This window comes from Daphnia pulex, chromosome 9 (genome assembly GCF_021134715.1).
Source record: "Daphnia pulex isolate KAP4 chromosome 9, ASM2113471v1".
NCBI classification, from domain to species: domain Eukaryota; kingdom Metazoa; phylum Arthropoda; class Branchiopoda; order Diplostraca; family Daphniidae; genus Daphnia; species Daphnia pulex.
In genome coordinates, this window is record NC_060025.1 from 7,533,966 (window position 1) to 7,559,074 (window position 25,109).

At 41.5% G+C, this 25,109-nt stretch overlaps 5 protein-coding genes across 14 annotated transcripts in view; 4 read left to right on the forward strand and 1 right to left on the reverse strand.

Annotated features, from left to right (window-relative positions):
- The first annotated feature begins 2,702 nt into the window (after window positions 1-2,702).
- On the forward strand, window positions 2,703-4,750 carry LOC124202849 (collagen alpha-1(I) chain-like). Its single transcript, XM_046599321.1, has 6 exons — window positions 2,703-2,750; window positions 2,818-2,880; window positions 2,946-3,115; window positions 3,182-3,648; window positions 3,735-4,079; window positions 4,154-4,750. The coding sequence occupies exons 2-6, from the start codon at window positions 2,869-2,871 to the stop codon at window positions 4,573-4,575; spliced, it is 1,416 nt and encodes a 471-aa protein (XP_046455277.1). The 5' UTR covers window positions 2,703-2,750; window positions 2,818-2,868; the 3' UTR covers window positions 4,576-4,750.
- A 1,233-nt stretch (window positions 4,751-5,983) lies between these two features.
- LOC124202850 (collagen alpha-1(III) chain-like) lies at window positions 5,984-7,878 on the forward strand. The gene is made up of 4 exons (XM_046599322.1): window positions 5,984-6,120; window positions 6,238-6,306; window positions 6,382-6,554; window positions 6,621-7,878. Exons 2-4 carry the CDS (start codon window positions 6,295-6,297, stop codon window positions 7,654-7,656), a joined length of 1,221 nt encoding a protein of 406 aa, XP_046455278.1. The 5' UTR covers window positions 5,984-6,120; window positions 6,238-6,294; the 3' UTR covers window positions 7,657-7,878.
- A 436-nt stretch (window positions 7,879-8,314) lies between these two features.
- On the reverse strand, window positions 8,315-12,201 carry LOC124202851 (prolyl 4-hydroxylase subunit alpha-1-like). Of its 2 annotated transcripts, none has more exons than XM_046599324.1 (13): window positions 12,032-12,201; window positions 10,962-11,151; window positions 10,737-10,888; window positions 10,493-10,663; window positions 10,242-10,406; window positions 9,997-10,144; window positions 9,824-9,925; window positions 9,552-9,741; window positions 9,374-9,484; window positions 9,190-9,303; window positions 9,001-9,060; window positions 8,742-8,907; window positions 8,315-8,678 (listed from the first exon to the last, which is right to left on the reverse strand). In XM_046599324.1, exons 2-13 carry the CDS (start codon window positions 11,141-11,143, stop codon window positions 8,602-8,604), a joined length of 1,638 nt encoding a protein of 545 aa, XP_046455280.1. In that variant the 5' UTR covers window positions 11,144-11,151; window positions 12,032-12,201; the 3' UTR covers window positions 8,315-8,601. The 2 variants fall into 2 exon arrangements, with proteins under 2 accessions (XP_046455280.1, XP_046455279.1); XM_046599323.1 differs by having other exon boundaries at window positions 9,824-9,934.
- A 928-nt stretch (window positions 12,202-13,129) lies between these two features.
- On the forward strand, window positions 13,130-16,951 carry LOC124202852 (iron-sulfur clusters transporter ABCB7, mitochondrial-like). Its single transcript, XM_046599325.1, has 15 exons — window positions 13,130-13,514; window positions 13,570-13,698; window positions 13,754-13,946; window positions 14,091-14,257; window positions 14,326-14,427; window positions 14,500-14,658; window positions 14,725-14,742; window positions 14,819-14,993; window positions 15,173-15,291; window positions 15,359-15,397; window positions 15,475-15,641; window positions 15,943-16,072; window positions 16,132-16,275; window positions 16,338-16,469; window positions 16,538-16,951. The coding sequence occupies exons 1-15, from the start codon at window positions 13,287-13,289 to the stop codon at window positions 16,742-16,744; spliced, it is 2,109 nt and encodes a 702-aa protein (XP_046455281.1). The 5' UTR covers window positions 13,130-13,286; the 3' UTR covers window positions 16,745-16,951.
- Window positions 16,952-17,473: 522 nt separating this feature from the next.
- LOC124202855 (mechanosensory protein 2-like) overlaps window positions 17,474-25,109 on the forward strand; it is a 41,066-nt gene continuing 33,430 nt past the window's right edge. For 2 of the 9 annotated variants that reach the window (XM_046599344.1, XM_046599343.1), the window contains exons 1-2: window positions 17,474-17,561; window positions 17,987-18,042. Coding sequence is in view for 7 of the 9 variants with exons in the window: in XM_046599332.1 (XP_046455288.1) it covers window positions 22,629-22,695 (67 nt within the window). In the remaining 2 variants the exon portion in view is untranslated. Of the gene's footprint in view, window positions 17,562-17,986; window positions 18,043-21,878; window positions 22,696-25,109 lie in introns of those variants that run through there. The other 7 variants (XM_046599334.1, XM_046599338.1, XM_046599332.1 and 4 more) reach the window with 6 other exon arrangements.

Consider the following 25,109-nt stretch of genomic DNA (forward strand, 5'->3'; position numbering starts at 1 on the left):
GGCTGTTCGACTAACCTAGTGAATTGATACGCATCGTTCTTTTATAAAATACAGTTGCTCGATTACCGCATAAAATATCATAACCACAGACACGCAGTGGTAGAATAGATAACCTGCTTTCATGTTGTCACTCAGAAAATTCTATTTGCGGGAAACCTTGTAGCAACATAGAGTTAGAAAACGTATAGCCAAACAATTTCTCATTGTGCCTGCATTGTCATGCATTGTGCTAAAATACGGTTAAAATTCGACTTGTGTAAATCAGAGAAAATTATACATGTAGCTTATGAGATAGTCAAGTAATAAAAGGGAAATCTTGCCACATACCGTGCTTGCATCTCCAATACTGCTTACATCTTCAATGGTCTTGAACAGTCCAATCAAGACTTTTCTCCAATTTGATTCGACCGAAGTAATCGATTTCTGTGTAGAGGTTCACATGTCCTTTCATCTCAATTAACGACACAATCGGTTCCTTAAGTAGAAAAATCTGTAGGACAAGAACGAACAGGATCACCAGATGTTTTTGCTCACACAAGTGACAGTCTGACACACGGCGATGGATAACGTGATTACAATGTAACTTTTAACTTGCTTTAGACCATACGCTTCCATGCTGTGGCTGTGGGTCTCCTGACTGGTGAGTGGTGACTTTATTTCAGTGTGTCACTAAAATAAATAAAAAAGGCCTTCAGACTGCCATTGTCAATGTGTCCTTCTGTTATTCAATACAAAAATCTAGGGGAGGGTAATCATTTTGGTTTTCTTTTAACAATACACGTCTGCTTTGTTTCGTCATTAAAAGCCGCCGAAGACGCAATACGTTTCAAGGCCTTTCGAAGAGAAAAACTAAGTTTATTTTTTTTTGACAATGTAGTTATCTTTAAAAAAAAATCTACGCAGATCGTGTAGATAAATGATGGGACGGGTTCAAACGGACAAAAGGTCAAGAACCTTTTTTTTATTATTTTTACGTTATGTAACGACATAACAGTTTACTTGCCTGAAATTCTTACTGGGCAATTAATTTTTGTCCCCATATCTAATCGTTTTACAGAACATCAACGTTGATAATTCTGAAGTAAAATGATACGATCCACTACGTCGTTATTTCTTAGCCGTTTAGCAGTGTTGTAAATCAGTCTCTATCGTCGTCAATCGGAATCGAGGTGTTGATCTCTCATTCTCCCATAAAAGTATCCATTTGCGTCACTATAGATAGGACAACCTTCTGTATAGTCAAATTAGTCCCCGTGGTTTTATTCTATGTAGCAACAGAATAATGAGACAATAACCACAGAAAGCAGAAAGGCTTCCATTGTATAAAGATGGGCGTATATAGTTAATTCAACCACACACGACGCTAAAGAGAAAAAACAACAAACCGAAATTGATGGCGTTTGCTCGATGCCGAAATTGTCTCCAATATCACCTGCTGGTAAATATATTGAAACGCTAAAGTATATAACTGGGCGCAGCAGCCGCAGTCCACTGAATTGTCGTCGCTAACTTTCACTTTTTGTTATTGCCCTTATACCAGACCAAGATTATGGTTGCAAAGGAAGCAGGCATCTGTCGTTTGTGTTTTCATAGACCTTGCATTTGTCCAGCGCGATCACCGTAATTGTGATGCATCAGTGGTCATCGTTTTCGCTTTTTTCTTTCCATCCATTTCATTCTTTTCCGGGTTTCATTTTTAAAACAATTACACTATAGGCTGTATTTCAATTAGGTAATGTCCAACTGTAAAAAAAAAAACTATTTAGTCGATGTTGTGAATACATGTGGATTCGAAATGTCTGTGGAATTAATTTTTATCAAATAGAATTTTTTAAGTTTCATTTATGACTCTCGCCACTGAAACATATCCGCCATAAAGGAAAGTCATGGAAACAACTTATAACAGATGCTGGTACGAATAAGAAACGTGCGGATTAGAAAATCATTTTCGACAACATTTGGCAGCGCGGACATTTCGCCTCCGCTATAGTGCGGAGTGAAATCATTTGACAGCTCATCTTCTCCAGCAGACATCCAGAACAAAAATAACCAAAGGCGGTTGTCTGGGTCGTGTGTGTCTATTATACCAATTATTTTTTTATTGTTTTAGAAAAGAGTCTCTCACTTTCCCAATAATATTTTAACCGAGTTATTTGTTTTCCACTTTGGCTTATCCTCTTATATTATTAAAAAAAAAAAAAATGTCTGGGTATGCTCTTCTTACGTGAAAATTATACGACGGCGGCGGTACTTTCCTTTCGTAATTGGTGTAACAACTCTTCAAAATGGGATATTTCGCAACTTGCTGCTGCTTTATGATTTATTTTTATTTCTTTTTTGCGCCAAACATTTGTTTTTCCAGGCATATGGGAAACGAGATCAGATTTTTGTTTTTTTCCCACGACATCTTTAAAGGGTTGGCCTTATTTTGTCGCGCGTGTAGCACCAAGGAATTTCCAACAATATTATAGAGAGAACCGCGACATGGAGAGTTTTCGCGAGAGACCGCAAGTGAAATAATGTTGTGGCTTGTTTGCTTCGGAACCTCAATTTGTTTACTCCTGGCCTTGCATTATTGCATAATCGCCTGACATATGCGAAGAGGAGGAGGGAGGGAGTTATTGATGGCTGGTTTTCAGTTTCTTTCACCTTCACTACATACACAGCAGCACATCACTCGAATGTTTAAAAGGCTAGCGCTCGGCCATTTCTCATCAGCATTCATCGAGCAGCGACAATAGAAACACAAGGTAAGTCCTCTAGAGTTAAAAGACCCTTGTGTACATTTATCTCAACTTATTCAACATCTTTTTTTAGTGCGTTAAAAAAGTATAAGCAGGATTACATACAAATTCCAAAACAAACAACATGAGGACAGCAGTAAGTTTTGAAGATTGACATTGTATAATACAGTGATTATTACTGAAATTACCACGTTTTTATAGGCTATTGTGTTATTACTGGTCGCGGCAGCTTTGGCTGCTCCGCAATACCAGCGGACCAAACCTAATCAAGGGGCTGGATCCATTTCACCGGAACAGTGGGCCTCTCTGAATCCAATTAAACCTGGAAGTGGCAACGATGAACTGTCGAAGCAATGGGCTCGCTTCCTCGAGTAAATGATATATAAGACTATAATTAGATCATAATAAAATAAAATTAACTGATATTTTTTTTCTAGCTATCTGCCGTGGTTGAAAGGACCTACTGGTCCCGCTGGACCACCAGGCCCACCCGGAGGAGCTTCATCTTCCTCTTACGGCTACGACCAGCCTAAATACGTTGCTGGACCCCCCGGAGCACCTGGAGCACCTGGAGCTCCTGGTCCTAAAGGCGACAAAGGAGACGCCGGTGAACCTGGTGCCAACGGAGAAGCTGGGCCCCAAGGAATTGCTGGACTTGACGGAGCTACAGGACCTCAAGGTTTGAAAGGAGAACAAGGCGCTGATGGAGCCCCAGGTGTCGCTGGACTTAATGGTGCTCCCGGAGAAAAGGGAGAAGCTGGATCAAATGGTGCAGATGGTGCCCCCGGAGCTCCTGGATCGCCTGGAAAAGATGGATACAACGGAGCACCTGGCCCAGTTGGACCTAAAGGAGAAATTGGCGCACCTGGTATCACGATCGAATCTAAAATCCCAGGCCCTCCCGGTATGTTCCACTTCAATTCTAAATAATAACAATGCCAATAACTCGTGAAATTTTATTTCATCACTGTCTTTTTTTTATCCAAAAAGGCGCAACTGGATATCCCGGTAAAGACGGAGCTCCTGGCGCAGCTGGTAGCCCCGGCCCTCAAGGAAATGCTGGGCCTCAAGGACCAGTGGGACCTGCCGGCAAAAACGGCTACGCTGGTAGCCCGGGCATTGCTGGACCTAAAGGTGAACCAGGCAAACCAGGCTACAACGGAGCACCAGGTAAAGACGGACTTCCCGGCGCACCAAGCACTCAACCCGGCCCGGTTGGACCACAAGGACCCGTCGGCAAACCCGGCTACAATGGCGCTCCTGGAAAAGACGGTGCCGTTGGCCCAGTAGGCGCTCCAGGCAAAGATGGACTCAACGGCGCTCCTGGCGCTACTGGTAAATATTTAATTTAATTATCTATTAATTGCTTGACACTTTATTTAAATTTAAATTTCGCTTTTGTGATTTAGGTCCTCAAGGAGAGCAAGGTAAACCTGGTAAGGACGGTTATCCTGGCGCTGCTGGAGCCCCTGGAACACCCGGAGCTCAGGGACCTCAAGGAATCCAAGGTGAACAAGGACCCGCTGGAAATCCCGGCAGCATTGGTCCCCAAGGAGAAATCGGTCCCGTCGGTCCCGCTGGACCTGAAGGCAAACCTGGCCAAGCTGGCAAACCTGGATATCCTGGACCTGTAGGACCAGTTGGACAGATTGGACCTGTTGGACAAGAAGGCAAACCTGGCCAAGACGGAGCTACCGGTGCCGTCGGCCCTGCTGGTCCACCTGGCCCACCAGGTGAAGCGGCCACTAAAGCTTCTTATCCCGCTCCTGCCTACACCACCGCTTCACCTTACAGCAGACCGGCTTCCAACGGCAACTGGTACCGTAATTAGTATGGGCCGAGTTTGATTCCAGCAAAAACGGACTTTGAAACAAACAAACCAATCCCCGCATGTATAATTATGTAGAGTAATAATTATTAATTATTGTGTAAAAATGAAACAGTGCGGAAATGGCCCAAATCTCTGATGATGACAAAAAAATATATAAACCCAAGTTTCATATGAACCTAATGCTCTATTGGAAACTTAATGAAGCACAACTATAGACACAATTTAAGCTTTCCCTTTTCCTCGTCGTCGGGTATAATATAACTGCCACAATCAAAATAAAGTATAAAAAGTACTTCCCCTTTTCTCACGGGCCTACTTATATAGCTCTCTAGTTCAGACAAGTCCGGTGGTTTGTTTTATAAGTATTGCATAAAGTTATATATATTTTTAGATGGCTGAACATCGATTTTTGTATCGGGAATCTGCGCTAGAGCAGTATATGACTTATAATGTAGTCACTTTGCTCCTCGAAATCACATCAATAGACTTTTAAAATTTCATCTTCGGTGACTCCGAAATAATCTCTTTTGGATTCGGTTTTATTACGACTCATAAAATGTTGTTGCCAAGTTATATAGTTTCCCTTATGCTTCACTTTTGCCATTCTCTTTTTGGTAAAGCGAATTCGCAAAATTGATGATAATTCAACTAATGGCATTAGTGCTAATGCGAATGTGGGCGAACGCCAATCTGGTTGAAATGCAGCATGGTCCATTTAATAACAAGTCTGATTACTATGTTAGGAAACTGCTGGTGGTCGACCAAAGGCACAAAACCGACAGCGGCTGAACGTTTTGGGCTTTCCGAACAGCGATCCGGGCCATTTTTGCAAACGGTAAAGCACACACATAGTCATAGCACCGATGAAAATGTCAAGTTATCTCTGAATTACTTATACATCCTGACCGCTTTACACGTAATAGCTGTTTGAAGAATGAAATGCAATACGAAACAAACTCTTATTCTTTAACCGACCTTAACGGAAAAAAAAAATTGTCTATCTCTAAAATGGGAGAGCTGGAAATGTATAGCTTTAGCAGAAATATTAGAGCCGCCCTATAGCTTTGGGGAAAGTTGATCATATGTTTTTTTCTTTTGTTAATAGCGAAGTAGAGTACTAGACTTGAGGTGTAGTGCGCTTCTGGAAATTCCGACAGCTGACTTTAAAGCGAAATTCAAAGAAAAAAAGAGAAATGGTGTCAATTAACGCAGAAAGCCCCTCCGATAGTCTGCAGCTACTACTCTCGGACTATGTGTAGCCTACACACACACACACACACACTGAATCCTTACGTACAGCAACTCTTTTTTTTTTTTTCTTTTATCTTTCGTTTCTCTAAATAACTCAAGATTTCACTTTTACAGTACGTGGGCATTATATACACTTTGAGTCCATCCTATTCGTTCAGCCATCTTCTTTATATACGTTAGACGCGTTCTTCCACCTTCACTAGACCGCCTAGACGTTTAAATAGCCGGCTCTCTGCCGTCAATGATCATCAGTGTTGAGCCAGCAGTGTTCTGAGAAACATCTTCCGAAACAAGGTAGTATACAAGAAAATTGTTTCAAGTATTAAAGCAGTAAAATAAGTCGACTGTTATAATATACTTTGGAACTGCAATTTCTCTAATCCTATCATTTTTAAAATTTTGCGATTACAGACTTTGCTGTTTCCACTTACCTGTCAACGAAAAGATAATAATTTCAAATATCTAGCCATGAAGGCAGCGGTGAGTTGATCATTTTTTTAAATAGGAAATTGATTGACGTCAATCTAATATGCAAAACTATTGTGACGTTACCAGGCGATTCTCGTGTTTTTGGTTGCGGCAGCCACTGCTGTTCCTCAATATGGATTCTTCCCTCAGACCCCACAGGCTCCACCACAGAGTTCTTACGGCGGCAACAACAACGGCCAGGCTGGAGGAAATCCTCAGCAAATCGAAGACATCCAGAGACAATGGGCTCAATTCACTGCGTAAGTCGCATGTCATACTTGTACAGGACAACCGGAAAATCACATTCTTTTTTTGGATGATTACAGAAAGATGCCTTGGCTACAAGGACCTCCTGGACCACCTGGACCACCAGGAACTAGTTCTGCTGCTAGTGGACCTCAACAGCCAGTAGTTGGTCCTCCTGGTCTTCCAGGAGCACCTGGCGCTCCTGGACGCAAAGGAGAAGCTGGCAATCCTGGTAGTCCCGGATTTGCTGGTAGACCAGGAAATCCAGGACCAGCTGGACTTAATGGAGCGCCTGGCGGACCTGGACCAGCAGGCGAACGTGGATCGAATGGAGGCCCTGGCGCTCCGGGCGGGCCCGGTTTCCCTGGAGCTAAGGGAGCGGCTGGAAATAATGGAGGACCTGGTCTCAATGGAGCTCCTGGAGCCCCTGGCAAAGATGGCTTCAATGGATTGCCCGGATTTCAAGGACCCAAAGGTGAAGCTGGCGCTCCCGGCATAACTTTGCCTTCAACCGTTCCCGGTCCCGTCGGCGCTCCCGGAGCCCCTGGTAAAGACGGATGGCCTGGATCAGTTGGCGCGCCTGGCCCTATCGGCCCAATCGGAGGACCTGGCCCAATCGGACCTGTTGGAAGACCTGGAACGAATGGATTCCCTGGAGGACCTGGCCCTAAAGGTGAAGCTGGAAGTCCCGGATTCAATGGATTACCTGGCAAAGACGGACGCAACGGCGCACCAAGCACTCAACCCGGCCCAATTGGATCAATTGGCCCCGTTGGCCCAGCTGGCTTCAACGGCGCCCCAGGAAAAGACGGTCCACCTGGCCCAGCTGGTGGATTAGGACCTCAAGGTAAACCCGGAGCGCCCGGCTATCCAGGCGGCCCAGGCCCAGCCGGTGCTCCAGGAGGCCTCGGTCCTCAAGGACCATCTGGACCTCAAGGAAAACCAGGATCGCCCGGCTATCCAGGCCCCGCTGGCCCTGCTGGCCAACCTGGACAAGCTGCCGCCGCTCCAGCGCCAGCCCAGCAGTCTTCCTACCAAGCGCCAGCTCAACAGTCTTCCTATCAAGCGCCAGCTCAACAGTCTTCCTCCCAGTCGCAATTCGGCTACGGTCGATAGATTTCCTCAAAGTTGAACTATGAGGTTGAATGTAGACATTCATCGCATGTGCATTCCAATATGGTAAAACGATGAAAACGACTCCGTCAGGTCAACATTATTGATTTTCCCCGTTTTTATTCCGCTTGATTCGTTGTTTTATTTGCGACTTGTACTACAAATATCATAGATTTATATATGTGTCGGAAGAAGGCAAAGAATAAAATTTCACAATTTATTAAACACCTGTGTCGGTGCGAGTTTTCTAATCCTGCAAAGTTGTTCAAAAGGAAATGAGAAGCGTTTGGAAATTTTTATTTGAGAACATCTGACGCCCTGACGGTGAAGAAAGTAAATAAAAACGCGGAGGAAAAGTCTCGCGCTGCATGCTGTTCTTTTTCACTTTGGAGTTGTCCACTTTGCGATGAATTATGACGCATTTTAAGGTATATATAACGATCGGCTGTACACGGTATATGATCGCGATTTGGCAGCAGTTTCTCTTTTCTCTATATCGTATAGATGTAATGGAATGAAGAAATGGTGGCGTTATTTCCGGTTGAATTAGATTGGGCACCTGGGGTACGTGCATAGAAAGTTTTGATGTAAGAAAAAATTGTTTTGGAGTTAACATTTTGTTTCCGGTTTGAAAGAAGTTCACTCAGACATTACCATGACATTATAGGGGTAAAGAGACGCATTCATTTGTATTTCATTGATAAGGTCGAGAACAAATAGATAAATTTAACAAGATACAGATCAATTTTCCCGCGTGAGTCACGCGGATGAGTGATTAAAGATTTTGTTGGCAAAACGCAGCTAAACTAGATTTCACAGTGATGCTGACGATGATGACTTGAATCGAATAAATAACAGGATATAGAGCAAACGAGTATAATCAACAAGAGTGCACTTCATCTCCGATGCGGAATGCATTAGAATAATTATAATGACGGTGTGAGCGCGTTACATTTCGGCGTCGAATGTCAAGCCACAAGGGCGACGGAATTCTTGATTTCGCTCATGAATCCATTTGTTGGACACTGAAATTGATTTTCCACAAAAATTAATTCGTATTTGATTAATTCATTTCATTTCAATTTTACCCCATTTGGATCCAGTAAGGACTGGGCAGGCGGCGTGTTGGGTCAGGTCGTCACCCTCACCATTCGGGTGCAAATTGAACCAAAATGCCGCACTTCCTTTCTGCGGCCACAGGGCTAAATTAATTTGGGGGAATACTGTCGCACCTCCAGCCTCGACGTCACTCATCTTTAATGAAGAGAAAATAATTGGAAATTTTCAATTACAAAAATCACAGCGATCGATAAGCATTTCGCAAATGTCATTTTGTTTTAAACTTACGTAAAACATCCAAGTGGCAATACGATTGCCCCACCCAAAATCTTTCTGGACTTCGCCCTTCTGTTGACACGAAAGAAATGTCCAGGCGGCCGGAAACAAGCACAAATAACGCGCAAAGATAGTAATAGAGATGTAATAGCGTTAATTATGCAATGAAAGATTATAAATGGGGACTTTTCTTCATTATACCCGAGCGTGATCGTAATGGGGTTCATAATGCCCGCCGATGCCGTAATTGCAAACTTGGAGCTCTTCGGCTGTGGCCATATCAAGTCCGGTTACATCACCAATTCGACGCGTCATCTGTCATAACAGCAAAACTAAGATCAATTGTGGGTTTTAGAAAATCAAAATGATAGGTGCTATAGACAACCTTGACAATATGATCGTGTTCACTGTTTTGCAAGAAAGCCGCTTTGGCGATGCGATATTTAGTCGGTTCACTGGCACCAGTCAAGCTATTCTGAACAGTGCTTCGTCGTAACTTTGGAAATAAATAATATGTGAATTGTAAAAAAAAAAATTATCCGGCTGTATGTAAGATAGGTTACCCTGGATTGAGCCAGTTTTTTGGCAGTTTCAATCTCTTCGTCCGTGACAACATTGTGATAAATGACGAGTCGCGGTTTGAGAGAAGCCAACTCCATTTTGATCGGCTGAATGAAGAAGTAGGGCACGTTATTGGTCACGTAGCGGCACCGGAGTCGGGCTTCAATTTTGGGATCCATCAACTTTTCACCTCTATACAGTAAAGAAATAATGGGTATATTTATTTACAAGGGAAAATCCCCCCCACCGGAGAAAATAACACAATTTTCTATACCTGCAAAGCCTTTCGTATTTATTCCACTGCTCAGCGGGTATACCAGCTGTTCCCGAGGGCTTGGTCAATTTCAGTTTACTGGTATTAAATGGTTCGATCGTGCTATTTGCGCTAAATTGGAAAATATTACAGCAATTCAATTTGCGTAGAAATGTAATACTCAACGGACATACCCGACTGTTTCATGCTGCTGCTGGAATTGCATTTCACCTTGCTGATGAAGAATTTCTCGATAGTACTGGATGTTACTAAGTCCTCGCTGGTGAAACGGAACAATCTTGAGCAGCTCGTCAGTCAATTGCAGAGCTTCCTTTACATTACCTTATATAACACAGGTGTGAAACAGAGCATGAAAGTTTTCCATCTATTATTATTCTCAACAAAAACCCAGGTATTAAGTTCATATGTACTCTTATACCTTGTTTATAGGTAGAAAACGCCAAGTATTCCAGAATTTCTTGGCGGGTAGCAGTTTTGTTCGATTCCTCTTCCAACTTGTTCAAAGCCTCTCCCATCCACAAAACAGTGTGGTAGTGGTCGCCGTTGTTGTACGATTGACGTCCCAGTTCCCAACAATCTCCAGCTTATTACGGAACAAGTCGCGGTGGTTGTAATGTAATGACGGCGGCAATTATTCAGCACTGAGCTGTGAACTCTGTATATAATTACCGGTAAGCTGGCGGGAATACTTTTTCCCCAACAATTTCCCCTCGGCTAAAGCGTGGGTATCCAGCTCGTAAGTGTCTTGGAGCCTCATAAGCGCAACAGCTGCTCCAGTCAAGTCTTCATCAGATGGGAACCGCAACGCCGAACGGTATCGAGTAATGTTTTTGACGAAAACTTTCAAAATAAGAAATGGAAACAAATGATATTAATTTCAGCTAATAATGCTGTGTCAAATATTATTTCATACTGGAGCCAACGTTCTGGGTCATGATCTCTTCTACCTGCTTCCAATCAGAGGTGAGGCGCTTGACTAGTAGATAAGCGTTGACGGGGTTAGACAAGTATTGCGAAACATCTTCACTGGCTTCTTGATACATGCTTTCGTACTCTTCAAGAAATCTTTTCGAGGGAAAACGAAAATTAATTTTTAAAAAAGTATTGGGGCAATTTGTGAAACCAATTCATTCCTCACCTTTTCAATTGCTTCAGTCTGATCTCTTCTTCTTGGATGTAATTATCGAGGTGCCTGACTAGTTCCAACTCTGTGGTTACGAGACCCTCCATATCTGACAAGGCCGTAAACACCTCGCCCAAGACCGCATTGGTTTGAATAACAAGGAGGATGGCAGACATACTCAGAATAACTTCCATCATAATTATGTCTATTAAATAAGAAACAAATGAGTCTATCATACAAAAGATTCAACAAAAAAGAAAATGTTGAGATTACTGACAAATTCATTTGATAATTGAATTGAATTCAGGGCCATAACTTTTTTATTTTAACTTATTTAGAGCGATAAATTTATCAATTGGCAGATCTTCAATTCGACCATCACCTCCTTTATCAACATTCTCTTTACTTTGAATTTCCCACGAATTTCTTTTTTGTTTTTGCTTTCAACTTTCAAGCTAGAGAGTATAACATTAACTACATTTAACAGTACATTTGTATGTGCATTAAAATATGTGACTAGTCATGCATAATAATTCTAGTTCTCTGGGAAATCATTTGAAACGGATTGTAACGTGAATTCTACCGTTCCTCTGGTCGTTTGCTGGCCGACTAAGTTTAGACATTTTTTCAGGTAATTTAAATAGGCCTATATTTAAAGTGATGATACATTTTACATGTGAAATGAGGCGAAAGTGAGACTACGTACTGTGCAGGGCTGCAGGCACAGCGCTGGTGGCCATTTCGATTTAACACAAGGATTATATTGCTTCCGGCAAAAAAAAAATTATTTTAGTCAATTCGGAGTCAATTATCTCTATGCACTAAATGTCACGCCACCAAGCTATCAGTTTTAATTTCTGTCAAGCGCACGCAAATCAAGTAACACGCAAATTCACGGTGATAACAAAAGCATAGCCTTCCAATAGCAATCTATTAACAAGTTTTGGGCAAGATAATATTTAATCACCTGGCTATAAATTAATTTTGAGAGATTTCTTTTTAATCACATTACTAGTAACACGGTGAATGCATAGGCAAGTAGTGGTTGCAAAGCTTATAATTTCAATGAATAATTTTGTACATACCTGTGACTGAATGTTGTTGGTTGAACGTTTGAAATTCAATTATACTATTCTGCTTAACAATACGAAAACTGATTTTGACAAGACGGAGCCAAAAGAATTTGTATCCTAATGCGGTCGTTGGCCAACTGAAGTTAAATTTTTTTGAAAAAATCAACACTTGCTGGCTTGCAAGATCTTGCACGTTCAACGTTCACACGTGGGGTGCATTAGCGGATGAAGGCGCATGAGAATTGTTAGCGTATACAAGTCCCGCCTTCTTTCTTATTTTCTTTTCCTGCAACGGCGCATTCTTCCTATTTCTCACTCGCACACATGCCAATTACCCTTTAAAAGCGTCGCTTCTGCTCTCAGGGTGGGACATTTCCTTTCCCTTTCTCTCGCCTAACCGTAAAATTGATATCGTTTTCTTTTTTTCTTCACAATTACAAAACACGCTACATTCAACCACACATGGAGATGCAGTAAAATCTTCATAATGGTATCACTGCTGTGAAATTAATCGGCGGGAAAAGTTGAAACTTCCGTCGCATATGAATAACAATAATACACCGTCTATACTTTTTTTTCACGCGCTGAGGTGTGATTTGTCACGACATTTTTAAAATTCCGTTCATACCGTGAAGATTTTTCTAAAAATAAAGTGCCTAAATTGGAAATAACATTTGCAGTCTAAATAGTAGGAAAAACTGATTCGTAAAGAAATTGCTAAAACATTTTACTGGCTAGGCTATAGTGCAACTCATCTTGTTGCTTAGTTAAAAAAATTTACACAAGTACTCTTTCAAAAGTTAATACTAGGGCCTACACTACTTTGCAATAACAGTCAAGAAATTCGCGAGTCAACTTCACGATTCCCATTTAACGTGTAGTTTTGATCGCCGTCCGCCGTGTTCAACAAGTAAGGTTACTAATTTAACATTCAAACTTTATGAGCGTTAGTGTTGGCTACCTTACCTATACATTTTAATTTCCGGAAATGAAAGGAACCTATAAGCTATAAGTAGGCTATGATAAGAACATGCTAAAAATGAAAGGAATCAAGGCTGCCTAAGCATGAGTGTAACTCCATCTGTGATTTGCATATACAACTTCAAATTCAGTTCGGGGGCATTTCTTGGCCTTGTTTTTAAAGTTGCATCACAGTGAAACTGAATCATCCAATATCTTGTTTACGTTTTCATCATATGACGTGTAATTCATACGAAAATGCACCCTTTATAGTATACCACAACAGCAGAAGTCAACAATCTATGTAATGGCAGCTGCCTTCTTTTCATCAGTTTGCCAGAAAGGACTGCTGCAAAAAACTTCCCAGAAAAGTTGTTATGGAATCAAGAGTATTTTGCCTTCATGCTATTACCTGGATGTCTGCAGACGATACAAAAGTCACCAATCTATCGGACGGGACCATATAAATAAAAGATTCCTTTTTTATTTGAAAGATTCTAATCTTCTAAATCCATCACTTTCATCAATTCCACAAGTATTATTAGAAATAACCATTTGTTTAAAAGTTTAATCAAATAATCCTTTTGTAGACAGGTGGAATTCAATTACAGTCTCATGGAAGTTCTTCGGCACATTCTCATGAGTTCATTGGTAAAAATGTTGGACCTGTTTCAACTCCACAACTTGTGAAATACTTGTTCAGATACATTTGGCCTAAGGTATACAATTTCGGTATTTTTTTCCCCAGTATTCTAATTTTGTGTTTATTAATAGGATAATTGGGAAATCAAGCGCAGAGTTGTGTTAGCATCTGGGTTGTTGGTTTCTGCTAAGCTGCTCAATGTTGGTGTTCCTTTCCTGTTTAAACATGCTGTGGATCTCCTCAACACACATTTGGATTCACCCTTGCACCTGGGCGACCCTCAAGCAACTATCACTACAACTGTGTTCACCATTCTTGTTGGCTGTGAGTACCTTTCATCTACTGGTTCTGGAGTATTAAGTTGAAATTTAAATTTAAAAATATCAACAGTGCTGCCCTGCTGCCAAAAAAACATGCAACAAAAAAATCTAAAAAAAAAATGTCAACTATAAATTAAATTTTGTCTAGATGGAATTGCCCGCGTCGGCGCATCTGGTTTGAATGAACTTCGAAATGCTGTGTTTGCAAAAGTCTCCCAACATTCTGTCCGACAAATAGCGAAAAATGTCTTTTCTCATCTCCACAACTTGGACCTTGAATTTCATCTTAATCGTCAAACAGGTGCCCTTTCGAAGGTGGAATGCATTACAATTTTCGGCTTTGCAAACATAATCACTAAATCATGGTTTAAATTTTTTTTCAGGCCATTGACCGTGGCAGTCGAGGCATAAATTTCCTTCTAGCTGCCTTACTTTTCAATGTAGTACCAACGATTTTTGAAGTTTCGCTTGTAAGCACAATTTTGGTAAGTAATTAAAGAACACATACGCATACGCATCCAACACATCACTTAACGAGTTTTCCGATTTATCTATAGGGTATGCGATGCGGTTGGGAATTTGCCACTATTACATTAGGTTGCATTGGTATGTACACCGCATATACTTTGGCAATCACGCAGTGGCGAACACGATTCAGAGTTGCTATGAATCAAGCAGAGAACGAAGCGGGAAACAAGGCCATCGATTCTTTAATTGTAAAACAGTTATCTTTAGTTAAAGTCTTAATGGAATCTCATTCTTCTCTTATTTAACTTTGGCAGAACTATGAAACTGTGAAGGTAATGTATATAAAAAAAAAAAATTTTAGTTTCGTTTACACAAGTCAGACTTTTTTTAAAATCACCATTATCTTAGTATTTTAACAACGAAAAATATGAAGCCGAAGAATATGATAAATCCTTGAAAAAATACGAAGCTGCCTCTCTGAAAACCAACAGCTCTCTCGCTTTGCTAAATTTCGGACAACAAGCAATATTTAGCGTTGCTCTAACTGCAGTAATGTTGCTTTCAGCCAAACAAATTGTCAACGGTAAGTCATCAATTACTTGTTGAAGGATTGATAAAGCTAGTTTAATTTCTATAGAGTAAAGTAGAATTCAAAGTATTTCCGTGTATTATTTAAATTCATAATTAATTTCAAGTAAAATCAGATGAAATGATTTTCGAAATACCCGAATGCTAAAATTATCATCTTGTACATATTTCCAGGGCAAATGACAGTCGGAGATCTTGTGATGGTGAATGGACTCCTATTTCAATTATCCTTGCCATTAAACTTCCTTGGCTCTGTTTATCGGGAAGTTCGCCAAGCAGTAATTGATATGCAGGTTCTATATAAAATCATTAATTTTATATTGGTTTTGTGCTAACTCATTTGGTTTAATATTAATTAAGGTTCTTTTCGCCCTGCAAAATGTAAAATCTACGATTGTTGTAAGTTAAATCAGTGATCGATATTTTCGGACGGGAAAATAATCTAATTTTATGTGTCCATTTTCTTTCAATCTTAGGCCGCACCGTCGTGTCCTCCGTTGGAGTTGAAGACGTTTCGAGAAGCCTCCATCGATTTCCAGGACGTCCACTTTCACTACGGAAGCAACAAAGAAATTTTCAGCGGTTTAAACTTCAGTGTTCCAGCGGGGAAATCGGTTGCGTTGGTGGGGGGATCAGGTTCCGGGTAATTTAGTGCAGTCTTATTTATGTACCTTCACACTAGAGTGTTTTTTTTCCCATGTCCAGTTCCTCTAGTATCTCGTAAAAAAGTCGGGCGCTTTACGATTTACAATAACGCCCTCTGCGGTTGGTTTGTTTTATTATTGGGTAGCATTTCTGTGCCAGAAATTGCGCGTCAAGTACGCCAGTTTCTGAAATGCAGAAGAAAAAAAAAACAAAGGAACATTTTGAGCTCTAGTGTAAAGAAAGCTCCGTATAGATAGCACAAGTTTTTATACGTCATTTACTTTGGTTATTGTTTGCAGTAAGTCCACCCTTATAAGACTACTTTTTCGGATGTTCGAACCGCAGCAAGGAAAGATTTTGATTGGAGGACAAGACATCTCCACTGTAAATGTAGATAGTCTTCGCCAAGCAATTGCAATCGTTCCTCAGGTACTTTGTTTTGTATCCTTTTTTACAGTTTGACACTACATTTCTCCTTTGATCATTAGGAACCTGTGCTATTCAACAATAGCATATACTACAACTTATCCTACGGCAATTTCCGGAAAAGTGAAGATGAAGTTTATGAAGCGGCTAAAATGGCTGGAATTCACGATTCGATAATGTCGTGGCCAAAGCAATATAACACTTCGGTCTGGATAACCTTTTAATGACAAAGTGAATAAATATTTATTCTATTTTCTGCATTTTTAAGGTCGGAGAAAGAGGCCTAAAATTATCCGGGGGAGAAAAACAACGAGTGGCGATTGCGAGAGCAATACTGAAAAGCTCGCCGATCTTGATTTTCGATGAGGCTACATCTTCTCTGGACTCTGTTACGGAGAGTGTAAGCATAGGAAATGAGTGATTAAAGCATTAAAGAGCTTAATTTAATTTGTTATTAAAAATCCTTAGACCATAATGGAAGCCTTGAAGCAAGCGACAACCAATCGAACTTCTATCTGCATTGCCCACCGCTTGACCACAGTGATTGACGCGGATGAAATTTTCGTACTCAAAGAAGGACGAATTGTGGAGAGAGGAACACACCTGGAATTGCTTGCTACTGTCGATAGTGTTTATGCAAATCTATGGAACACCCAATTTAGAACCCACTGTTAAGTCAACCCTACCTGAAATTATAACAGTTTCAAATATTTGTGAGATTTATTATTGAGAATCAAGCTTGTTTGTTAGGAGTGAATGTCCATCGTTCAAGCATTATTTTTAGGTTAATTGTTGATTGCCATTGGCAGTAGGGTCGGTTAAAACTGCTTTGTTTGCAAAGATTAAGGATTTTCTGCAATCCAATACATCGGGGAAAGCCACGTGTTACATGGTAAACTTATTGATAGCGTCATTTTGAATTGACGAGCGCGCCGTTATTCAGGTTAACCAAATACCAGCAGTGCCAGTAGCGCTTTGCTTCAGTAATGCGGATTTGCGTATCTTCCTCATATCGCTCATCGATCTGATGCGGACAAATTGGCGTCATTTTTCTTAGAAACAGAACAGACATAAGTTTACTTTTCTTTGCAAACTGCACTTTATCATTTATGATCATCTGTTATTTTATTTTATTCAAAATTAACTTACATTAATCTGCTTTGAGCACATGATTAGTTTTTTCTTCTAAACTCTAAAGGCGATGGAATTTTTAAAACGTTTGTCTCAAGAAGAAGAAATGTATCTAAACAAATAAAAATTCACGTAAATTAGATTAAATCTAAGTGCCGGGCTTTTCTCGTTTGTTATTGTTATTCAACAATAAACCAATCAAATTGGTAAAAATATCGCCTCGAGCCTTTAAATTTGGGCTAGCAGACGAATATTCAAATCATTTGCTTTCAGTCTTTTCAGTTTTCAGGCGCGTTGTCCTTGTCCCTCGTCTTCACTCACATTTAGGCCTAGTGCTGTGGCCTTTCATCGCATGCTACAGGTAAGTCTCAGTAAATTTTATATAAAAACTAAGGAATGAAAAACATGGGACCACTGAGTTGGTAATAATACTTGGTGTACGTGTAGGTCCATCGTCCTTAAACTAATCGTGTGAATTATTGCTTATTTGTATTCTTACCACGTGAAATACTTATTGTAGCAAGCATGGTCATGAAAACCTTTGGATCTTAACTATCTAATAATCTTGATAAATAAGAATGTTATAATATGGAATATAATGTCACATTTACCTACCACATTTACATTCAGAAATTTGGACTTTAGGTTCATGGTAAATTTTTGCACGAACAGTAAAGATTTTTTGTGGGGTAACACTTGACTGAGTGAATGACTGTGAATGAGTTTCTTTTAACGAATGATGTTGATGCTCAGATTAATAATATTTCCTATTTTGAACCATTTCAGATCACCACCGAGGGAACTTCAGTGATAAACCTGGGATGGAAGATTCACTTCTCAAGGTAGGACATCCTTTACCATTTATATCATGATGTGTTGTGCTGTACAAAGTATGGAGCAATAGCTAGATTGTTTGTCATTCAGATTAGACCCGCGAAATTTTTTTTTATTTATTCTTTTGAAACTTGAATAGTGTTAGGCCATCTGTCGATCAGTAGTGCTACCAGTATTTTTACTGTTGGGACTTTTCGAAAAAATGGGGCAAATAACGAATGGATACACTGTTACACTGTGTACATGGCAGAAGCTAATTGATTAACATCCAATTAGCTTTTTTTCTCTTGTTTTTCCCTATTGTTTTTCCATTCCCTAACAAATGTCGAGACCCCACCTCTATAATAACATCACAACGCCGATCAAGTGTCAAATGAAATTTGGTACGTTTGGCGCGCGCCTTGTACATTTTCTCATCCGTTACCCTTTCTTTTGCCAATTTGGCAATTCATCTCGAATCATTAAAGATAGAGTTTCTGAGAGACAGCGGCCTCTAAAGAATAAGTCACATTGTGGTAACAAGCGGAATTACCCTGTCACATTCTTTTCTGAATTTATTTTGACATTTTCAATTAGTTTCAATTTGAATGTTAGCAGCCCGTAAAATTCGCTGCAGAAGTGAAAAACAAATCTAGATCGCATAGCGGAAAAACGTTTCTCATGAATTCAGTTGATTGGACATTTATGGAATGGTCCCATGAGTCTTTTGATGACGTACTCAAGGGTGCGCAAACACTCCAGGTATTTACCTTTGGATAGACCAGGAGAGGGGCGTTCCAAGTTGGTAACAACCACAAGTGGTTTGTGCGATGGAATCAACGATCCATTTTACATGGATCGCTGAATCCAACGCCCCGCCACGAAAGCCTCCACCCCGTCATTTCGATTATGCGAAGCATTTGTTAGTCTTAAATATGGTTGTGTCATAAATCGTCTATGGAGAACGAAGCCGCGCCGTTTCCGATGGTGTTGACACCGCCATAGCGAAAGTCGTAAAAAAGCCGATAGAATTTATAGTGACACTGGGTACTCTCAATAATACATTTTTTTGCATTATTAAAGATGTCCCGACGTCAGGGGACATGGACTCCAAATATAGAAGGACATGTCGATTCCACTTGGGAAACAATGGCCGATACCATGACAACGGGTTTTTTTTTCGTATCCTAAAGCTGGCTACATTTATTGACTGACAAGTATTGTATCGGTCGTCCTCAATGACGAATACTTGAATAGACTTCCATCTCCATGGTGATTGTGTTCGGCTTAGTATTAAAATTGTATCGGTGGCGGCCATGTTTCTTGGACGAGATTTGCTAACGTTGGCATCTCATCCAAAATTGAAAGACCAGACGTCGCCACAGTGACCGATGAAATGGAAGTTTTGGACTAGGATCAAAGATTTCGGGCATCAAAGATTTTCTGGCTTCAGGTCAACATACAGAAAACATGCGACAAGGTCCGTCAATCTTTGACGTTTCAATAGACGAACATAGCTGATGTGTTATGAATCGTTGAATGGTGACAAGACTCCATTTCAATGATTAGACGTTGCAGCGGATGTCTATGGGATGTTGGGTCCGTCCGTCGACTTTCTCTGAACGTGAATAGTGTGGTCGTCGTATATTTTGATCGAAACTGACTGCTGTCAACCGGACGCAGTAATCTGGAGCCAACAGTTGAAAGAGGTGGAACATTACCGCTCTATGCTTTGGTTCAGGATTCACGATCCATCACCATCTCACCCCAATCCGAGAGATCCGAACTCGCAATCCTCCCACTCAATATCTAACTCGCTCACGATCTCTCAAGCCAGAGTTTCAAACTCCCGATGTCGGTCGCCCCTGTGCCTTTGGTCTCACAAGTTTCCACCGTGGGGAAACCAGGAGAGACTTCAAGGAGCCGAGAGCGAAACCTCCGCAGGGAAATCAATAAAGTTTGTCGCTATTGGACTGGAGTCTATCGCTGGAGGTGCAATGGACCAACTTGTATCGCGGAGGTTTCACGTCATCTTTCGATACGCTAGCGGCACCTATTTCCGCTCGACTGACTGCCGTCGTGTTTCTTTGTTCTCTTTATTCTATATCCTTTGACATGCGGAAAGAAATGAGGAAGAAAAAAGAGAAGGGATCATAAGCCTCTTTTTGATTAAAAAGTTTGATAATAAAATCGCTTCTGCTTTTCCGAAAAGAAGAAAACATCTGGTCTTTTGGGCGACTTGTCTCCCTATCGATCATTGCAGGGTAGGAAAAAAGGGCCGAGAAGATGTGTGACAGATCGGGTGACATTTTAAGAAAGAAAAAGGACATGGAACAGTAAAGAATAGATGGGTGAATAGAAAAGAAAAGAGTTGGGCAGTGAACCGCGGGTGCCTTTGCGGAGCGGGGAAAAAACCGGAAAAAAAGCGGGAGATTTATCGGCGCCGTCCAAGAGAGATCCCATCAGAAGTGCGCTCGTGTCTATATATCAATACGGTCATCGTCGCCTATCGCTTTTGGTCATAAGGTCGATATACAGTATAATAAAGTTATAAAGAACTACATAGAGATGTTCCATTTTTCCCCATCTTTTTTTTTTTTTTCTTTTCCTCTTTCCTTTTGCGTCCGCTTTTTAGCCAGTGGTAGCCTTAAAGCGACGGGAACGGGCGGAATGCTCCCATCGTTCGACTTGGTGGCGCGCGTCCGCGACAGATAGATTGTGACAGCACAACCATCTACTTCCTCCATATTGCATGATCGAATGAAGGAGTAAAAAAAAAAAAAATGAAAAGGGGAAAGTTGGCTTTCGTTATTCTAAAAAATTGAAAAAGAAAAATGTTGATCCTATTTTGATTCGTCGTCAGACTTTTCTGGCTCTGGGCATTAAAGATTAAAGCTCTTTTTCGCTGAAGCCCACCCATACGATATAGCAGCAGCCAAGGACGGGCCTGATGGGAAAACGAGGTAATCGAGGTTAAAGGCTTCTGATAGACGTCGACGTCCGGTCTGTATAATCCCCGAGCGCAGGAACGAGGGCCGCATAGCCAATGAACGTTCAAATAATGCCAGCACAGAAAAACCGAATAACAAGGGGAGGGCGAATGCGACTCTAATAACAAGTGTAATAGCTGCTGGAGGAGCAAATAAAATGTCGTCAAAGTGGTAATCTTTATCGATTCGTATCTCATTTACATGCAACATTGGGTCGCTCTTTTATTTAGTTTTGTTTCTACTTTTTCAATTCCGTGTTCTTCTGTTGTCGTCGAGTCGAATGGACGATGATGGATGGAGATTGGCCGGATTCTTTGGCAGCGTGCGGATGCATATCATACCAATGCTCTCTTCTTATCCCCCCCTCTTTCTTCTTATTTGTTATTTTTGGCCTCGCATTCGACGGATACTGATGCGATCTGAAACGGTGGAAAACGAGAGTTTATTTCTAAAATGTTGTATAAGAAAGATAGATCCTCGCCTGCATCGCTGAATCCTTTAGAACATTTTAGAGATGCAGAAAAAGAAAAAGGGGTACTCGATACTGAGAAGAAGAAATAAACCGGATAAAGAGGCGAAAAATAAAATGGGAAGACGAAGGATTTTATTTCTGTCCTCCTCGTCGTCGTCGTCGTGCGGTTTCTGACAAGCCGACGACCGAAAGCGAACATTCTCGTTCCAGCTCTTGTCTTAACAGTTTCTCCTTTCTTTTAACATAGGCGACTGATGCTCCCTACCTCTAGCCGTGGTATATAAAAATACAACGTCGGAGAGAGAGGGAAAAGAATGACTTCTTTTCTTTTTTACTTTCGGGGGTTTTAGTGGGAGCCTGCTAGAAGATTCCGCATGAGCGAAAGGCCCGAAAACCATGTGTGTGTAGTTGTGTGTCTCTCGGTTCGTTTCCTGGTGGGCATTTTCCGTGGGCCCGTGACGCCGCCAACAAGGAGCGGGGTTGCCGCAGCAGTCTGTTTCCTTGCGTTTCAACGGTGACTCGGTCTTACCTTATCCTCTTCGTCGAAGCTTTGACTATTGCCACTTAATACTCTTCTCTCCCTTCCGTTAAAAGGTCGTACACGCACCACACTTACCCGCGTTACTTGATAGTGGTAGGCATTTATTCGTGAACGGGTTTCTTGTGTGTATTGATCCCGCGTTTGCACTTGTGCATGAGAGTGAACCTTTTGAAACGTTTATTTCCTCGCCCCATAGAAAAGTGTTAGTGAGTGTTGTGTGGGCGGGTCGTACGGCCGTCGGCTAGAAGAGCGGGCAGCTGTTCAGAGGTCGTGTCGGGTGGGAAAAACAGGAAAAAGGAGTGAAACAGAAAAGGAGAAACCAAGCGTGAAAGAAGCTGTATCATAGCGAGGGAAATAAAGGCAGGAAGAAGAAAAGGAGCGCCGAGTGTCGGCCGTTCAAAAGTTGCTGGGCCACCGCGTCGTCGGTGGCAGTCGGCGACTGGACTTTCTTGTCTTTTGTGTGTCGTTCCGAGTCGTGGCGAATTTGACTACGACTTGCAAATACTGTCGTGTAATAAGGACTGAACTAGTGGAAGACATTTAAAATTCCGATTGATCCGTCAAACAAGTTGTTGCGTCGAACCAGTTTGAAACCAAGTAGACCGCAACACAATGTCTACCAAGGAAGAAATGGCCGAGATTGATCAGATGGAGGCGGGATCTAATCAGCCGTCAGTGGGTAAATATCGTATGGGTGCAGCCAATGTGTTGTTTTTGTTGATAGTGGTGCAGACGCTGCTGCTGTTGTCTTAACCCCTTGCATGCAGTTGTTGTGATGATGAAAAGGAGAAAACAATAGTCGCTAGTTACAACAATGAATTGCTCAGTGACTACAACATTGGGTGAGCAAACGCAACTGCAGTCACTAGTTAGAAGCCAAAGTCAAGAGCTGTGCTACCCCAGACAGTGTCCTTGTTTATCTTGGCCATCTTTCGCCGCTGTCCTTTATCCAGTAACCCATTTTCTTGCTTGTTTCATTTCCGAGACTGGGGACGGGTCCTACTTTCACAAAAAAGAAAATCCCATCCATCATTCTGGAGACGCAGGGTCCTGGGGACAAAAACGGGCGGGGACTTGTATACCTTTTCCTTGTTATTCAGCTTGGCCCTTACTTCTTGATTGAGGCGTCTGTCACGCGCGCTGCAACTCGTAATGAAATCACCGTGTCGCTTGCAAAACAAACACGACGTCTAATGTCTTCTCAATCCGCTCAGCTTAGTGTAACCACCTGGCACCCGTCATTGCCAGTTAAGTGTGCGTGTCCGAAACTTCTTCTCGCTTTCTACTTTTTGATGGAGTGCAAGTTTATTTCGGGATTTATTAAGTCCTTCCTGCCTTTCTTTCATTTTGGAACGGGGAAAGAAAAGAGAAAGATAAAGACGCCCAAGTTTGGAAATTATTTTTGGTGGTGGGTAGCACAAAGGAAATATTAGAAAAGAGAGAAATGAATTTCTGCGTTCGTAATGGTACCGGGGTTTGAATCGACTCGGCAATATCCTTCCAACACTGGGGAGCCCACTGTTATATTTGTATGAGCAGTGGTTGCGGCCATGGTGGATTCAATCTGGGGCGGACGGCTATGACTTGGCTCGAAACAAAAGACGATAAAGAGATATCATATAAAGGGTTGGAAAAAGGAAAGAGATAGAGAGAGAGGAAAGAGAAAGTGAAAGGGAGCCTTCGGCGCGGAATTCCTGATCATTCAGTTCCGTCTTTCGCCACGCTGGTCAAAGTGCTTGTGACTAGCGAGCTGGATATTGGTTTCCGGATCCCGCAACTGTCGCTATCTTATACAACGACCTATTTTTAGTGCGCGGCTCGTTTCGTCTCTTTTCACCGCAGCTTTGAGTCGGGACGAATGCGTGAGGGGTAGATGGAATCACTATATCAGGTTCCCTTGGTGGATGATGACATTGATGGCCAGAGAATAAACGGCTGGCATCTTCTTCAGCTCGCGTTAGTAATGAAAATCTTGAATGACGCAAATATGGTAGGGGATGGAGGGGCGGACGGACGGACGGGTTGTTTGCAAAAATGGCCGTCATCATTAGAGTGATTGAAGCTAAAGTGGCACCACCCCAGATTATTACAATGAGACACTGTGAGCAGCGGGTGATTTCCTTTTCTATTTCCTGGATAACCATTCGAGAATGTTCTCCCATTTTTGAGTCCGTTCTCTTTCTCGAAGATTGCTCATTTCGATTCATGTATTCATCAGAAGGCAGGAAGAGGAAAAAGAAAAAAAGTACAAGAATGAGAATGAGAAGCGAGGGCTTACTGTTAACTGTGAGGCTCATACTTATGACCTCGTTATCCCTCCTCCTTTCAGCGCTGCTGTAGATGATGAGACTGCGAAAAAAGCGGAATAAATAGAAGCCTCTTCTGTTGAGACTCCTATGTTTATCGATCGCATTTTTTGTGTAGTAAGTATAAGTATGGGGAAAAAAGACGGGCAAGAGCAGACCGAGCCCAGCAGCGGTCGGGAAACAAACACACATGGTCGGTCGGTCATTCGATCGCTGCACCGGTTGTCGGCAATGTCTTTTCCGGCTCTTTCCTCTGTGCTTCCTTTGCTTCGTGTAATCTTCTTTTCTTTCTTTGAAAATAAAAGGAATTCATGAAAATGATGAAAGTACTGGCATTATCAATGAAGTCATTGACTTCTCTTGTGCGACAATAGAGAGACTGCGTAGAAACCGATCGCAACTTTTCAAACTTCTTTGGTTGCCAAAATGAGAATCCTCTTGAGCGGCTTATGGCACAACAAGCGTATCGTCGCGCTATCCCTATTCACAGATGCACAGTCGGGCAATCGATCCTTTTCAACTACTTGTATTAGTAACATCGCCAATGACGTAGAATTGTATATAGATTTCGTATGCTGTCGTTCATGAATTTTTAAATTGAACACTTTGAGCGAAAAGGTTCGGCGAAAACCTGGGAATTCATTGATTTTCAGTCTGGATCATTTTTTTTCTTGCCTAGTTGTTTTATTTACTTTTTTTTTCACTCTTTCTTGATCTCTTTTTCTCTTTTATGTTTCGATCTGACGGCATCTTCTTTGTTGGCGCCGCAATATACTTCTGTACGTTG

Coding starts and splice junctions, on each gene's coding strand:
- LOC124202851 (XM_046599323.1), bottom strand. CDS start 11,143: ATGATGGAAGTTATTCTGAGTATGTCTGCCATCCTCCTTGTTATTCAA. Junction 10,664..10,736: donor GACCCAGAACGTTGGCTCCA/GTATGAAATAAT, acceptor TTATTTTGAAAG/TTTTCGTCAAAAACATTACT. Junction 9,304..9,373: donor AACACGATCATATTGTCAAG/GTTGTCTATAGC, acceptor CTGTTATGACAG/ATGACGCGTCGAATTGGTGA.
- LOC124202850 (XM_046599322.1), top strand. Junction 6,555..6,620: donor CAATGGGCTCAATTCACTGC/GTAAGTCGCATG, acceptor GGATGATTACAG/AAAGATGCCTTGGCTACAAG.
- LOC124202849 (XM_046599321.1), top strand. Junction 3,116..3,181: donor CAATGGGCTCGCTTCCTCGA/GTAAATGATATA, acceptor TTTTTTTTCTAG/CTATCTGCCGTGGTTGAAAG. Junction 3,649..3,734: donor TAAAATCCCAGGCCCTCCCG/GTATGTTCCACT, acceptor TTATCCAAAAAG/GCGCAACTGGATATCCCGGT.
- LOC124202852 (XM_046599325.1), top strand. CDS start 13,287: ATGGCAGCTGCCTTCTTTTCATCAGTTTGCCAGAAAGGACTGCTGCAA. Junction 14,258..14,325: donor AAACAGGTGCCCTTTCGAAG/GTGGAATGCATT, acceptor ATTTTTTTTCAG/GCCATTGACCGTGGCAGTCG. Junction 14,994..15,172: donor AGCCAAACAAATTGTCAACG/GTAAGTCATCAA, acceptor ACATATTTCCAG/GGCAAATGACAGTCGGAGAT.